General features: G+C 38.5%; 2 protein-coding genes across 15 annotated transcripts in view; one reads left to right on the top strand and one right to left on the bottom strand.

Annotated features, from left to right (window-relative positions):
• The first annotated feature begins 205 nt into the window (after positions 1–205).
• padi2 (peptidyl arginine deiminase, type II) lies at positions 206–10,059 on the top strand. The gene is made up of 16 exons (XM_063473568.1): positions 206–405; positions 2,666–2,837; positions 3,234–3,303; positions 3,530–3,591; positions 3,773–3,890; positions 5,602–5,754; positions 5,910–6,100; positions 6,314–6,417; positions 6,663–6,774; positions 7,142–7,249; positions 7,415–7,566; positions 7,677–7,824; positions 7,965–8,058; positions 8,175–8,254; positions 9,408–9,545; positions 9,673–10,059. The coding sequence occupies exons 1-16, from the start codon at positions 314–316 to the stop codon at positions 9,904–9,906; spliced, it is 2,028 nt and encodes a 675-aa protein (XP_063329638.1). The 5' UTR covers positions 206–313; the 3' UTR covers positions 9,907–10,059.
• Positions 10,060–10,175: 116 nt separating this feature from the next.
• rap1gapb (RAP1 GTPase activating protein b) overlaps positions 10,176–14,587 on the bottom strand; it is a 107,226-nt gene continuing 102,814 nt past the window's right edge. For 13 of the 14 annotated variants that reach the window (XM_063473563.1, XM_063473560.1, XM_063473567.1 and 10 more), the window contains 4 exons: positions 14,226–14,316; positions 13,699–13,808; positions 12,972–13,017; positions 10,176–12,844 (listed from right to left, as the gene is read on the bottom strand). In XM_063473563.1, the coding sequence (XP_063329633.1) occupies positions 13,009–13,017; positions 13,699–13,808; positions 14,226–14,316 (210 nt within the window). In that variant the 3' untranslated portion in view covers positions 10,176–12,844; positions 12,972–13,008. The remainder of the gene's footprint in view (positions 12,845–12,971; positions 13,018–13,698; positions 13,809–14,225; positions 14,317–14,587) is intronic. The other variant, XM_063473554.1, reaches the window with a different exon arrangement.

Here is a 14,587-nt window from a genome sequence, read left to right as displayed (position 1 = left end):
ATTCAATTATTAATAGTTGAAATGTGCACAGAGCCCAATTTCCTCCAGAAGATGTCGGTAAATAGAAAGATCAATAGATAAGAATAAAGAACTGCCATAGGATAAGTGGTCACTGGAGGGGGCGGAGTGGAATTTGACTGACCAATCACCGCACAAAGCCTAAGCCTAGTAGCCTACCTGCAGCTTTTATGATGAGTTGTCGCGCTGGTCTGAAACAGTTTAGAAGTTTGCGCTTTCACTTCTCTGTACTGTCGCAGCAATCGCTGGACGTTTGTGGTCAGTCTCTGTCTAACAGTGCGAGAAGACGACAGCCATGATCCATCCCCGCACGCTCAGAATAGATTATGGCAAAACTACAACGGTATTATACGTAGTTGGCTCGGAGCTAAATGTCAACCTGAACAGGTAGGAGCTTGCTCAAACCGCTATAATACATTCTTCGCCAAAAAAGCTCACCTGAGTTATGTGAAATGTCTTGCTTAGGGGTTGAGATTATGTTGCATTCCGAACGCGTTACTTTGTGGTAATATTAATGTTCTATCAAATATCGTATTGTCCATATGTTTATGTATCCTGTGTGCAGATTGTATTTTCACTATCATTAAAAATATGCACGCTTCACAAGCGTTGGTTTGGCGTTGGTTTTTTAATTTAATGGAACAGAACATCCGTGCAGTATTCTATATTCGAGAAGTTAATTATTTGCTAAAATATTTAGTGAAATGTTGATTCAATTTTATGATACCTTTGGCATAGTATCGGTTGTGTTTTTGAATAGTACCAGTATACACTATGTTGGGGCAGAAGTGTTCCTAAGTATTGGGACACTTACACATTACACCTGCAGAAGCTGCTCAGGCATGTGCCGCCATTAAGCTCCCGGCACACAGTTTTTGTACTGATATTAATACCAGAGGAGGTTTGGAAGTAGTTACTGAGTCAGCAGAGCGTTGAAGACTTTCAGGTAATATAGGTCTCGGCACCCTGCGGCCCTGTTCTGTAGCGTCGTGGCCAAGTTTCTGTAGTAACTGAACCATCCAGTTTGCAACAGTGCAGCTGCTCCTGGATTATCTAAAAGGGAAGAGATTTACAGAGATTTTACTTGCTATTATAGTACCTGAGCTCTTCTACGACCCATTATTTATCAAATGTTGGTAAAGGCGGATTGCATTGCTAGATGCTTGATTTTATACACCTGTGGCAATGGGACTAAAATACCTGCATTCAAAGATTAAGAGGTGTGGCACAATACTGTGTGGTCCATATAGTGTATGTTATACTTTAAATTATTATTCCTATTTTATCCCATTTATATCAATAAGAAGAGACTAAACCATTGAAACAGCATTCATTATAAGTTAGTAACATCACTAAGTCAGGGACTGCTGGCCAAAAGAGGTCATGATTTTATTTTAAAGCTGGGTGGCCAGAGAGCAAGCTGTTTTCCACATCCAGGTGTGGTCCACCCAGATCCTTTTTACAAACAATATTGATAATATAAAGCAAATGCATGTGTTATTATTCATTACCTTTTATTGGCAGTGTATGTGGTTGTGACGGTTGTGATCAAACAGCCAAAAGACTTTCTCTTCTCCATTAAAAGAGTAGTAATGTTGGTTAGCCATGATTGGTCAAAAACATTATTTCAGGAATTAGAAAACTCATCTGAAGTTCATTATTCATTTGTACACAGAACAAGAGCTGTCTTGGTGATTAACATTTAAATCGCACATTGGAATCACAGTCTCCAGTATCTCTGTCAGTGTTCTCTACGTAGGGACTGATAGAATCAAAAGAAGTTAGTGTTAAAATCAAAATAATTCTCAATAGAAAGTGTTTTTGGATATTCTAAAACCCCTTTGAGGCCCAGGTGGTCCGGTCCATATTCCAGTCTCCCACTCTGCCGAGTCAGTAATCCCTTGTCTCTCTGTTATGTAGGCTGGCATTTGGCAGAATGTACACCATACATTTCTTTGGAAAACAAAGTCTCTCCTGTTAACAGCAACAATGAAAGACTGTTGATTCTTTCCACAAACAAAAGACTATTAGATTTGCCACCACCAGGAACTGCACACAAATATCCTTCTTCAGGTTAAACAATAGAATTCTGACACATTCCAGTTCCAGTTTATGTAGTGCAAAGCCAATAAATTATGTCTACTACAACCATCATCGTATTATAGAGCGTTATTAAACCATTCAGTAAACGTCACCTTCAAGAAGTTTTTGCCGTAAAGACACCAGCATTTGTGCCACGTCAAGTTGTCTACGTTGTGGTCTCAGCTTTGCCAGACCAACTCTTTCAGTTGTTTCAATGGCGCCTATTCCTAAACAAACAGATGACACATGGGTTAAAAAAACCCTCTGCAACCTAGTATGATACAGGATTATCATGTTCCTAGTGCCTCAAGAAAAATTAGTGTAAAAAGCACAAAAAGCTACAGAAATGACAAGAATATGACTTGTTCAGTTTATCAGGTCAGTTTCTAAGAAGACCGATATCACTGTGACTAAAGCTTGTGGCTTGTCTGTGTACGTCAGAGCACTTCCTCATATGTACATGGAGAAAAATATGCGCTTTTTGAAGTGGACCTCATGTTTAATACAATATGTTTGTGTTGTATAAAACACCTGTCATCAAATTGTGCTTTTGTCTGGTTCTCAGGAGTGCCCCTCCCACCTCCAAGTTCTTCTCCGTGAAAGGCACTGCCGATGTTCAGTACAGCATCAGCCCCACTCCTCGGGACACATCCCACCTCTCTCCCATCCCTCTCACTGAAAACTCAGTCCTGCTTATCAGCAGGGACCATGCCAGTCAACATGAAAATGATAGCAAGGTATATTAGCACAAAACTGAATCTGAATCAGAATACTCTATTAATCCCAAAGGAAACTGTGTAGTTGCATGACATTGCTGATGTCACAAGTCAGTATGTCACATTTCTTGATTTCAGCATTTCCTCTATCAAGAGCATGATTCAAGTTCATGTCAACTGTCAAAAAAGTTACTGTTAGTCAGATTAAGTCAGTTTTCCTGGACTTGTGGATAAAAATACAGTCAAACCGAGCTCCTGTCAGGATTTAATCTTTTGTTAAAGATTTAATTGTAGCTGTTGAAATTACCATGTCTCACTCCTATTTGCTTTACAATGGACAACTCACAATCAAACAATATAAAATTAATACCTGTTAAATTTCTGCACATCATCAGCTTATGTCTTTTATTTTAAAAGCTGTCGGTCCAGTACTATGGGGCGAATAAAGAGGTCTTAGGGAGAGCAGTTGTGCATCTGACAGCTGTTGGTAAGTTAAATTATAATGACGCAACATGCATTTTACTAAGAACTCGTTGTTTTGTCTGTAAAATAGTACATTTTATTGCTCATTACAATCCAAACATGATGTACGATTCACCAGAGTTTCATATACATGATGATTGTGATATGAAAAAACAAAACAATAGCTGTACTGCGATCTGAGCCTGTATCTGGAAAAGCAGTGTGTGATCAACAAGCTTTCTGTTATGCAGAGCTCTCACTGGATGTCGATGCTGATAGAGATGGCATCGTGGAGAAGAACAACCCTAATAAGGTGATCTAAAATGTTTCAGCTTTACATGACAGAACTACTTCAACACAATATCACATTTCCATTGTATGTCAGTAAAGGCAAGATGTAAACATGCTTATTCAGCTTGTAATTATTTTCAGAAGATTTTGCTGAAGTCTTTAAGTCAAAAATTCACATTTTCATTTTTTTGAAAATATTTTAGGGTTCTTGGAAATGGGGTCCTGATGGGCATGGGGCCATCCTTTTGGTCAACTGTGACTCAGAAAAGACCTACAAGAAGACACCAGACAGCGAGGAGAAAAGCATTTATAAAGTGTCTGGTAAACCACTATCAGTGCAGCTTCAGTTTTCACCAATAAATACTCTATTTTTTCATTTGTTTTCTGTGCCACAAGTTTTTTTTTTTTTTTTTTTTTAACTTTCCCTAGCATTAGAAAAGCCATTCTTATTGCCTGTACTAAGCAGGTTCAAATGGTGATATGGTAAATCAGTCTGATAAAGAATTGTCTTGTGAGAGACAAAGACTCACAAGGGTAGAGATAAAATCCAGTAGAGCTGAAATTTGATAGTATATGCAGGTCAGGCGTTATGTGTAAAGGTGTACAGTTACCAGAAACACTACCACATGCTGATTGACGTCTGCAGCATGTGGAGCAGTTAAAAAAAAGTCTCTTCAGCACTGAAGGAGTAACTAGTACAGATATGTCAAATGAGCTTGCAAAGAAAAGCGTCTGGACTTCTTTAAGTTGCTTGAAGACGTTTCACCTCTCATCCGAGAAGCTTCTTCAGTTCTAAGGTCAAATGGCGGAGAGTCCCAGATTTAAACCCAGTGGGAGTATCCCCCCAAAGAGGGACAAAAGGACCCCCTGATGATCCTCTAATCACCTGAGCCAAGGTGTGAAAATGGGTGTGGGTTCCAATCAGCCAGGGTTTCAGGTGAGCTCATTGTGAAACCTGGCCCCACCTTATCATGCGATTTTCTGAGGTCAGATGGCCCAGTTGGTGTCGTAAACCACCGCCTCTGTTCAAAGATGGTCGCTCACAGTGGACATAGATGGCTTCTTTCACTCCTCTTTCAAACCATCTGTCCTCTCTGTCCAAAATGTGAACATTGGGATCCTCGAAAGAGTGACCTTTATCCTTAAGATGCAGATGAACTGCTGAGTCTTGTCCTGTGGAGGTGGCTCTTTTATGTTGTGCCATACGCTTGTGAAGTGGCTGTTTGGTCTCTCCAATGTAGAGGTCTGGGCATGCCTCGCTACACTGTACAGCATACACCACGTTGTTAAGTCTGTGTTTTGGAATTTTGTCTTTCGGGTGAACCAGTTTTTTCTGAGTGTGTTGCTGGGTCTGAAATGGATTTAAATCTGGGACTCTCTGCCATTTGACCTTAGACCTGAAGAAGCTTCTCGGATGAGAGGTGAAACGTCTTCAAGCAACTTAAAGAAGTCCAGACGCTTTTCTTTGCAAGCTCCTTTGACTACGATGACCTGGATGACTGAGAACCTTCACAGACATAGTACAGATATGGAAGGTACCAAAGTGCCAGTCAACATGAAAATGATAGCAAGGTATATTAGCACAAAATTGAATCGGAATCAGAATACTCTATTAATCCCAAAGGAAAGTGTGTAATTGCATGGCATTGCTGTTGTCACAAGTCAGTATGTCACATTTCTTGATTTCAGCATTTCCTCTATCAAGAGCATGATTCAAGTTCATGTTAACTGTCAAAAAAGATTTACTGTTAGTCAGATTAAGTCATTTTTCTGCTCAGTCAAAGGTTTACAGTTACCAGAAACACTACCACATGCTGATTGACGTCTGCAGCATGTGGAGCAGTTAAAAAAACAGTCTCTTCAGCACTGAAGGAGTAACTAGTACAGATATGGAAGGTACCAAATTGCGCTATAGCGCGGGATCAGAGCTCCTACTGTAAGTCAGTGACTACAGCAGATACCAGGCACAACACCTGAGATGGGAAAAAATTCTTTGCTGCCAACGACATTAATAATTTTTATGGATGTGCAGATCTAAAGGACATGTCTGTCATGGTGCTGCGGACCAAAGGCCCAGGTAAACTCCCAGAGGGCTACAAACTAACCATGCACATATCTCAGGGAGATGCAGAGAGTGTTCGAGTCTTCAGAAACCGATCCACTGAAGTGTCAAATAGTGGCCTATGTGAGTAAAGAAGTGGGTATAAAGAAAACCCCCCATTTGATCTGATGTGCATGTCACCTGATCTGTAAAAGCATGCTTTGAACACATTCTTTTTCTTTTTGTTTCTAAGTTAACCACCTAAGTATTTAACCTGTTTTCTGTCATTCTTACTTCAGCGCAGAAACTTTACAATCTCTTTGTGAAAGACTATCCACTGGTGCTGAGCAGTGATGTGCTGTCCAAGGAAGTGCCTTACCTTGGAGGTGTGGCAGAGATGAACTTTTATGTGGAGGGCCTGAGGTTTCCTGACAAAGACTTCAATGGACTCGTCACCATCAACCTCAGTCTATTAGAACCAATCTCTGATGTAAGATCCAGAGTATAGCGTTACAGTGTAACACTGCTTTATTTAATCATCTTCTTTCTTTACACCCTTAACTACAGCATAACTGTAGCGGATACATTTTGTGAATCCAGTTAACATGAAGTTTTTGAATTCATTTTTTAATGTTTCATTACAAACAAACATAGAATGGAGTATAACCGGCAGTACTCAACAGCCTCTCGCATGTTTTAACAGGGTCTCCCTGAGACGCCCATTTTTACAGACAAAGTTGTGTTTAAAGTGGCACCATGGATCATGACACCCAACACGCTTCGACCTGTAGAGGTGTTTGTCTGCAGGTTAGTGCAGACTCATGAATAATGAGCATGATGGTGACAGCTGTTGTTGCTGTCACACATTCCCCTTAGCTTGCTTTCTTTCCAAGAAAGTCAAACCTGTTTGTCTGTGTAAATACTGCTTTCACAGACATTTGTTTTACAATTTAATTTTTAAATTGTTTTTAAAGTTCTCACTAAAATAAATAAAAAATATGTTACTTATGTTGTGGCACAATCTAAAAACTGCTTGACTGTTTCTTTGTTAGCACATCTGATAACTACCAGTTCCTGAAAGGAATGAGGAACCTTGTTGCGAAGAGCGGGTACAAGCTAAACATTTGTCATGAATATGTAAACAGAGGTGACCGCTGGATGCAGGTAAGCCATTTCTTTTTTTAAACAAGGAAGGGTTATGAGTTTTAATGATGGTAACATTGTGGTTTTATAACTCCAAGTAAACAGGAACAGTAAATAAGAGGAACACTAACACGAAAACCTCAAAGAACAAGCGAACTCGCCATTAAATTGTTTCTTTGAAAAATTACACAATAGCAACTGGTTTCACAACAACCACACTGCAAGAAGGAAAACCACAAAAAAAAGAAAAAACATGTGCAAACACGTACATTTCTATTCATTCACACGGAGAAAAAAAAAGTAATTTTTTTCTATACAAGTTAAAAATTCTCTAATCAACTAAGCCAAGAGGACAGCATAAATATAACATATATTTTCTATTTTTCAGGATGAACTGGAATTTGGTTACATCGATTCACCTCATCATCGTTTTCCTGTTGTTCTGGATTCCCCGAGAGATGGCGAGCTAGCAAACTTTCCATATGATGAGCTGCTTGTAGGAGAAAAGCCTAGAATAAGTTTTTACTGTTGATGTCATTAAAAGCTTTGATTGTATATGATTCACATTGGTTTTATTAATCAAATTATAGGCTCAAAGCAGAAAATTACATTACTTGCACTGATTTATAAAAAAACACAAACAATTATTTACTTTATCTAGGGTCCTGACTTTGGCTATGTGACAAGGGTGGCCCTAGATGAACATGTGAGCAGTTTAGATTCGTTTGGCAATCTGGAGGTCAGTCCTCCTGTCACAGTAAATGGAAAAAAATACCCCCTGGGAAGAATCATCATTGGGGTTGCCTTCCCTACGTGAGTTTCTAAAAAATTCAAAGATCAATTCCTGACTTTTAAGCAAATGTACTAAGAGCAGAAATGTTACAGATAACTTTTGCAAAGTGAAACCTTTTTATTTCTTTTAGGGCATCTAAAGGACGAAATATGACCAAAGTAGTTCAAGACTTCTTGTGGGCTCAGAAGGTTCAGGAGCCCATCGCCTTGTTCTCTGACTGGCTCTTTGTTGGCCACGTGGATGAATTCATGACTTTCGTTCCTGCACCTGACAGAAGGGTAAATAAAATTTTCTACTGAAGTGAATCTGCTGCATCTGCTTGATAGTGACTTGCTGCTTTGTACATTGTGGGATTGTATAAGGTTTTAGGATATGAGAGCTTCACTGTTATCTTTGTCTCTTGTTTGTCTGTTCACAGGGCTTCCGACTGCTGTTGGCCAGCCCAGACGCAGGCTACAAACTATTCAGAGGCCTACAGAACAGTGGACACGGACAAGCCACGTTGTTTGATGGTAGGCCAGTGTTTATCTGCAATGTCTGTAAAATATATGCAAGGACATCTTAGCAATGCACAAATTCATCATGGCACCAAGCCTTATCACTCACTCTGAATGATGTTCCCAAACAGGGTTGACAAATGCAAAACAAATAACACTGGATGAAATCCTTAAGGATGAAAAACTCCAAGCTGAAAATAACTATGTACAGGTGAGTGAGATTGTAGAAATAGACTAAAGACCAGAAAATAATATGGTATGCTAGTTCAGGCACTAAGACACAAGTATGTAAACAAAGATAACACATCTAACTGCTGAATATCGCATTCTGGCAACGAGCATTAATATGGTGCTATGACAGCCTCTACTCTCTAGGAAGGCTTTTCACTGGATTTTAGAACCTCGTTGCAGGATTTGCTCCCATTCACCCACAATGGCATTAGTGAAAGCACAACTGTTTTTGAGTGAGAGCGGCTGGCACGCAGTCAGCATTTCAATTCTTGCCAAAGGTATTGGAATGGGGAATGCCAGGATGCTGTACATTAGGAATTTTTTTATCAGCACTAATTCATGGCCACCAGCCCCACAACATTATTATCTTTCCAACAAGCTTTACTGTTGGTTTCAGGCAGCGTTAGTAAAGAAGGATTCATCATTTAAGATATTTTAGCTGCTTTAGAGTCCAATTGCATTGTACTCTACCCCACCCTAGCGTGCATTTGGCATTGCTCATGTTATTCTTCTGAGCCCCTTTGTCATTACAACTTTTAAAGGTCCAAACAAATATTTTTTGTGTTTTTCTCAGAAGCCATTTGTCCTTTAATTCCTAAGTTTAATTTTTACTGTGTGCATCAGAACTCTACAGCCTATGAACCTATGTAGCATACTTCTACACATGCTGTTTCTTCTCATAGATGTTTGCACTCCGTGACAACACTGGCCAGACATTTGTCAAACTGACTTAGTGTTAAAATGGCCTCCTATGACCAAGCCACCCTAAAGTCACTGAGCTGTGCAGTGTGACCCTGTGTTTAGCAACAAGTGCTTTGTCAAAGACATGTGCATGGATGTATGCATGATTTTTTTTTTTGAGAAATGTTTGCAATTAAGATCATCATTTAGCCATATTAACCTACATATTAGGGCTGATATTCACATACTATTGGGTACATTTTTATTTGGGTAGATTGTGGTGGTACGTAAACCAAAACTAGCATACGAACCACTATGGTAAAATGTTTTATATTTTGAGCACAGTAATTTAACAAGCAAAATGAGGATAATTTTAGAGGCATATAATAATAATAATAATATTATTATTATTATTATTATTATTATTATTATTATTATTATTTTACTTCCAGAGCTGCATCGACTGGAACCGGGATGTGTTGAAGAGGGAACTAGGCCTAGATGATGAAGACATCATTGATCTGCCAATCCTCTTCAAACTAGTGGAGGATGAAAAGGAGTATAGAGCAGTAGCTTACTACCCCGACATGGTAAATTTTACATTATATTTTTATTAGGCATCAAAACTCCTGCCAGTTGAAAAAAGATGTAAATAAATCTTTGGGCTGACAGAAGAACTATATTTGCTATATTTGTTGTACATATATTTTTTTCCAGGTGAACATGATTGTTTTGGGGAAAAACCTTGGTATCCCAAAGCCCTTTGGCCCCAAAGTGAATGGACGATGTGCACTCGAGGCTGAGATGTGCTCTCTAATGAAAGGCCTGGGCCTCAACTGCACGTTCATTGACGACTATTCATCCTACCACCAGCTGTTGGGAGAGGTCCACTGTGGGTCCAATGTCCGCAGGGAGCCCTTTGAGTTCAAGTGGTGGAACCTGGAGATGTAAATAATATAGATATGACATAGAAAGATTTCAGCCCTGGTTGATTTGGTGACGCCCATCATGAAAATCATTGTATTGCCATAGCAAACACTTCATTGTCATCATTTTGTAATGAATACTAAAGATCAGCAAATGTTGCTTTACAAAATAAGAAATTAGAAAGGATCGTTGGTGATAAATGCAACTGTTTTCTAATGTCATGCAGAGAATGATGAAAAGAGCTACGGTACATGTTGATCTTAAAAAATATTGCCACAATATTCTTACTCTGCTGATCAAAAAAAAAAAAAAAAAAAGAGCTGAAAATAAACAGTCTACCCCCCCCCCCCTTCTTAACCCCATTTCACCACTTAAAGATTTTGTAGGTAAGGAAGCAGCAGCTGTGGGAACAGACTACATTGCATTAACAGTAACTTAATGTAGCTCTGACACACTGTAAACAGGGTAAGTAAGGCATGCATGCTATGTTTCATGTGCCTCGAAATGGAATCAGTTAGCAGTGATGCAATGGTGGACTAACTAAATGATGATACTAACAAATCTTTATATATATATCTATATATATATATAGATATATATACACACATACAAAGATGTACTTACAGAATGTTAAAATACATGCATTTGGTATCCAGTCTGGGAATAGATTTCATAAAAAATTTGGGGGATTTAACTTTAAAAGGAGCAGATGGTGGTCGTTGGGTTGGTGTATTAGATAGCTTGGAAAACAGCTTCCTTAAGCCTTAAAGAGCATCATCTCTGCCTTCATGAATGAGGAATGCCTTTAAGTTTCTTATCAATCATTTTAGATTGATAAGAAACTTAAACATTTTAGATTGAATGTGCTTCATTGTCACACAGAAATACTTAAATGGCAAACATGATTTTTTTTTATTGCAGAAATGAAACTTTATTCACTTTATGCATTTTCATCTTTATTAAACTTTTTAGTTAGCTTATTTTACAAAAAAAAGCTATATGTACAAACGTTTCTTTTAAACAAGGGCTTAAGCAAACTGACAAGAATCAATACAATCATTTGAATCAAGCACAGAGAAGACTGGTTTCCAGTGTTGTGGTTAGCATACAGTGCAAGCACAGATAGATGATGGTACCACATAGTGATGTGCTATAATAACTCAGAGCCACACGAGGGCAGGCTTTATCTACTCAAGGATTCAGGAGGAAAAATGATTTGAATACATCTTCCTTAAATGATTCTGAAAGGCTGTAACTGACATGTGTTACTGTTACATTTGTCTATGTTTTTCTGTGCATGTGTTGCATTGAGAGTGATTTATGCTATAAACAACTTGATGAGTACATTAAACAGTACATTTGAGTACATTTGGTCCAGTGTTTTAAACTTTTTGTCTCTTTAACTATAAATGCTGTTGTTAATTCAGAACAGACAATAAAGGTCTGCTTCAGTCATGTCACTGAAATAAATCATCCCTATATGAGCTTTTTCCTTCACAACTAACTTAAAAAAACAAAAAACAAAGCTTCTCTGCTCATGTAAGCTGAGCTGCTTCAGGCTCAAGTTTACTGTCGTCAGGAATCAACACAGTACAACTATTGTGAGCAAATATGTACAAATGAATCCATTTCTGCCTCATTTTACATTCAAGCCATCAGGCAGCAGCACAGTGCCTTTAAAAATAACCCTTCTTTAAAGCAGCTCACATGACAATCATAAAGGCAACTTCAAGACGAGTCACAGTGTAATTTACTTTCAGCAACAAATCGGGTTTTTCAAAAAGGTCAACGTTCAGGAGTATCTCTGAAAATGTAGTGTTTAAGTCACATACATATATTACACTTTACATACAAAGTAGGAAACTTTGACATTTGGCTCTCTATTAGCAGTGTGCACTGCATCTGGAGATGTCGGCTGGTTTTTTGGTAAAACACAAATCACAAGGACAACACCTTTATGTCAAGCATGGCACCAGTTTACAGAGGAGAGGATTTTGACAAGCAGATTTACACCGTACACATTACTGCTGTATACACACCTGTACACAGACATCAACAAATGGGGTGTGAAAAAGATCTTTGAAAAGTTCAAAGAACTGCTTTAAGTTTGCAAATTTGATGATGCGTGTCGCTGGTTTGGGCACTACAGTAGCTCTGCTTTTGTCTTAAACTAAACCAATAGGGTCAACGTTTCTCTTAAAATAGGTCTCTTTTTCACTGTGGCACAGTTTTTGTCTTTTATATGTAACCCATCAATTAAAAATGAGAAAGGTGAATAATAGTTTTTACATCCACCAGCAACAGCATCATGAAAGTACCCTTGATTAAAACATGACATACTCTTGCTGAAGTTGTAAAACACAACAAATATCTACTGAAGAATACTTGGAAAAGAATACATCAACATTTAAACACAAAATGCGGCCTTAGATACAGCCACATACACCTGATACATCAAAGTCAAACCAATATCACAGTGGGATGTGAGTTTGACATTAAAAAACAAAGCTTTCTTCTGTTCTTCTGTTCAACTCTTTACAGGCTGAACAAACACCGGCTGTTTGATCTGTGTGGATTTCTTTAACCACTCTTTCAGTGACAAGATTAAATCTCCATTTGAATCCCGATCTTTGAGTTTTTACAGTAAGAATTAGGTTTCGGAGCTTACTGGCCTGAAGAATGAGAAGGCGGGCACATGTACTGTGCATTGCCAGCTGAGAGATGCTGCATGAGTGCGGAGGTCCTTTTCCTTTGTACTGAACAAAAAGGAGGTTTTCGCATGGAGATGGTGGTAGGTAGGTGTCTGGGTGTCTGTCATGTCACGCAGCAGATCCAAGTCAAACATAAAAAGTATGATCTGTCAGTTGCTTGATCTGGCTTCTAACTGCTCCCTTTCTGCATTGATGGAGTTAACATGCCCTTGGCTTGCTTCTTTTGGACAAAGATGCCTCTTATTGGAATGCTTAGACAAAAGGGGAGAAAAGGAGAAATACATAAATGGGCAGAAAGAAGCATCAGGTAAATGAAGTAAAAGGGGATGGACGAATGTAGGAATTTATCCCTTAGGTTGTACCAACATTATAACCTACCTGAAAAACGGATGTCAATGACGGGGCGACAGAGTGGCTAACAGTTCTGCATACAGATAAGGAATGAGAAATCATGGTGCAGTCAATATGCAAATATTTATTGGTTTGCATTGATTAATCTTTCTGTTTTCAGCCATGCTAGTGCATAGTGTCTTCATGTTTACATGTTATATTTATTTGATTTAAAAGGGACAATACACCTTAATTAAGATGAACACTTAAGTTAATTGCACAAATTAACTTTCCTCTTGCAAAACTAAGTTCAACTTATTATGTCAAATATCTCAACATACATACATCCAACTAAACATGCATGGGGCTCAAAGTCTGTATAGACACCCATTCTTCTGAGAAGATGGTGGGTTTAATGATTCTCTGATTTTTCATCTATTTGGGCTGACTACTAGATCATTTCAAAACAAATGACATCTGCGTTATAGACTTTTGAGTGTTAGTTTAAGCATGCATTCAGTTAACATGCTTTCAGATGTTAAGTGAATGTGGACCTAAAACCACTGTACCCTCACGCCTGTAGATGTATTACTGTACTCTGTACAGCATCAGAAACTAGTAGAACAAAAATAGTCGAATATAATTTCCCAGAACAATTTCATATGACCAGCAGGAATATTGGTCCTTTTACTCAAGTCACTTATTAAATCATTCTACCAATTTATGAAAGCATTGCGGTGTTATTTGATGACTTGCACCAAGCACTTTGTCTTACCGATGAGAATTTGTGCTCCTGCTGATTGCGCTCCATCTTTGACCGGCTGTCTGTCCCTTTTGGTTCTAATGTCCTCGCTGCGTCCGGTTGTTGCTGGAGACGTGAAGCTGCTGGAAGGAAGGGGACAGATGTGTTGCTGTCATGGTTAATAAACTCAAGCATATAATGCTGCCAGCTGTTATAGCCAAAAAAAGGATAAATACAAAACCCCCCAGTGTGGGGTATGTTTCATGTGGGAAACAGATACATTTTCAGAGCAGAGTAAATGTGAGTCATTTAGGAAGAGTTTGCTAAATTGTACAAATCATGCCTACTGTTGTTGTTGTTGTTAAGCTCCATATGGGGAAGCTGAGCTCCATCACTCAAGGGTGCTTTAATATTAATTTCTTAGGAAACACAGAGTATTATTCTTGCAACTGCCCTATATAGATTTCCCCCAGATACTCTTGACATGTGAAACAGTTGACCTTTTGGTAACCATAACTTCAGGATATTACTGAGACAGTAATATGAGCTCCCAAGCTCACCTGGAAGATTTCCTTGGCTGGTACTGTCCTCCACCCCAGAGCTGTACACAAATGAATCTTTTTTGACTGGTGTAACACAAGACACACTTTCCTGGAAGAAGAGTAAAGGAAGTTTGATATATAACTTATAATAAGATGAAGGCAGCATAATCAAAACTAAAGTTTTATTCAGTTGTGCATTTGTTTTTGTCTCTTTGTAAATGCAGACAGTCTATCTGAAAGAAATAGAAAATTGTTTTCATAACCAGTCATAACTAGAATGGAGTGATATCCATCAAGCCTTCTCATGGGTTTTTTTCCAGTTGTTCAGCTTACAGCAAATAACAGATAAAAACCAAAGCGATACTTTCACTGCAGTAAAT

Source organism: Pelmatolapia mariae, linkage group LG5, assembly GCF_036321145.2.
Source record: "Pelmatolapia mariae isolate MD_Pm_ZW linkage group LG5, Pm_UMD_F_2, whole genome shotgun sequence".
NCBI classification, from domain to species: domain Eukaryota; kingdom Metazoa; phylum Chordata; class Actinopteri; order Cichliformes; family Cichlidae; genus Pelmatolapia; species Pelmatolapia mariae.
Note: the sequence above shows the minus strand (reverse complement) of the source record. Positions and strands in the feature narration are given on the sequence as shown.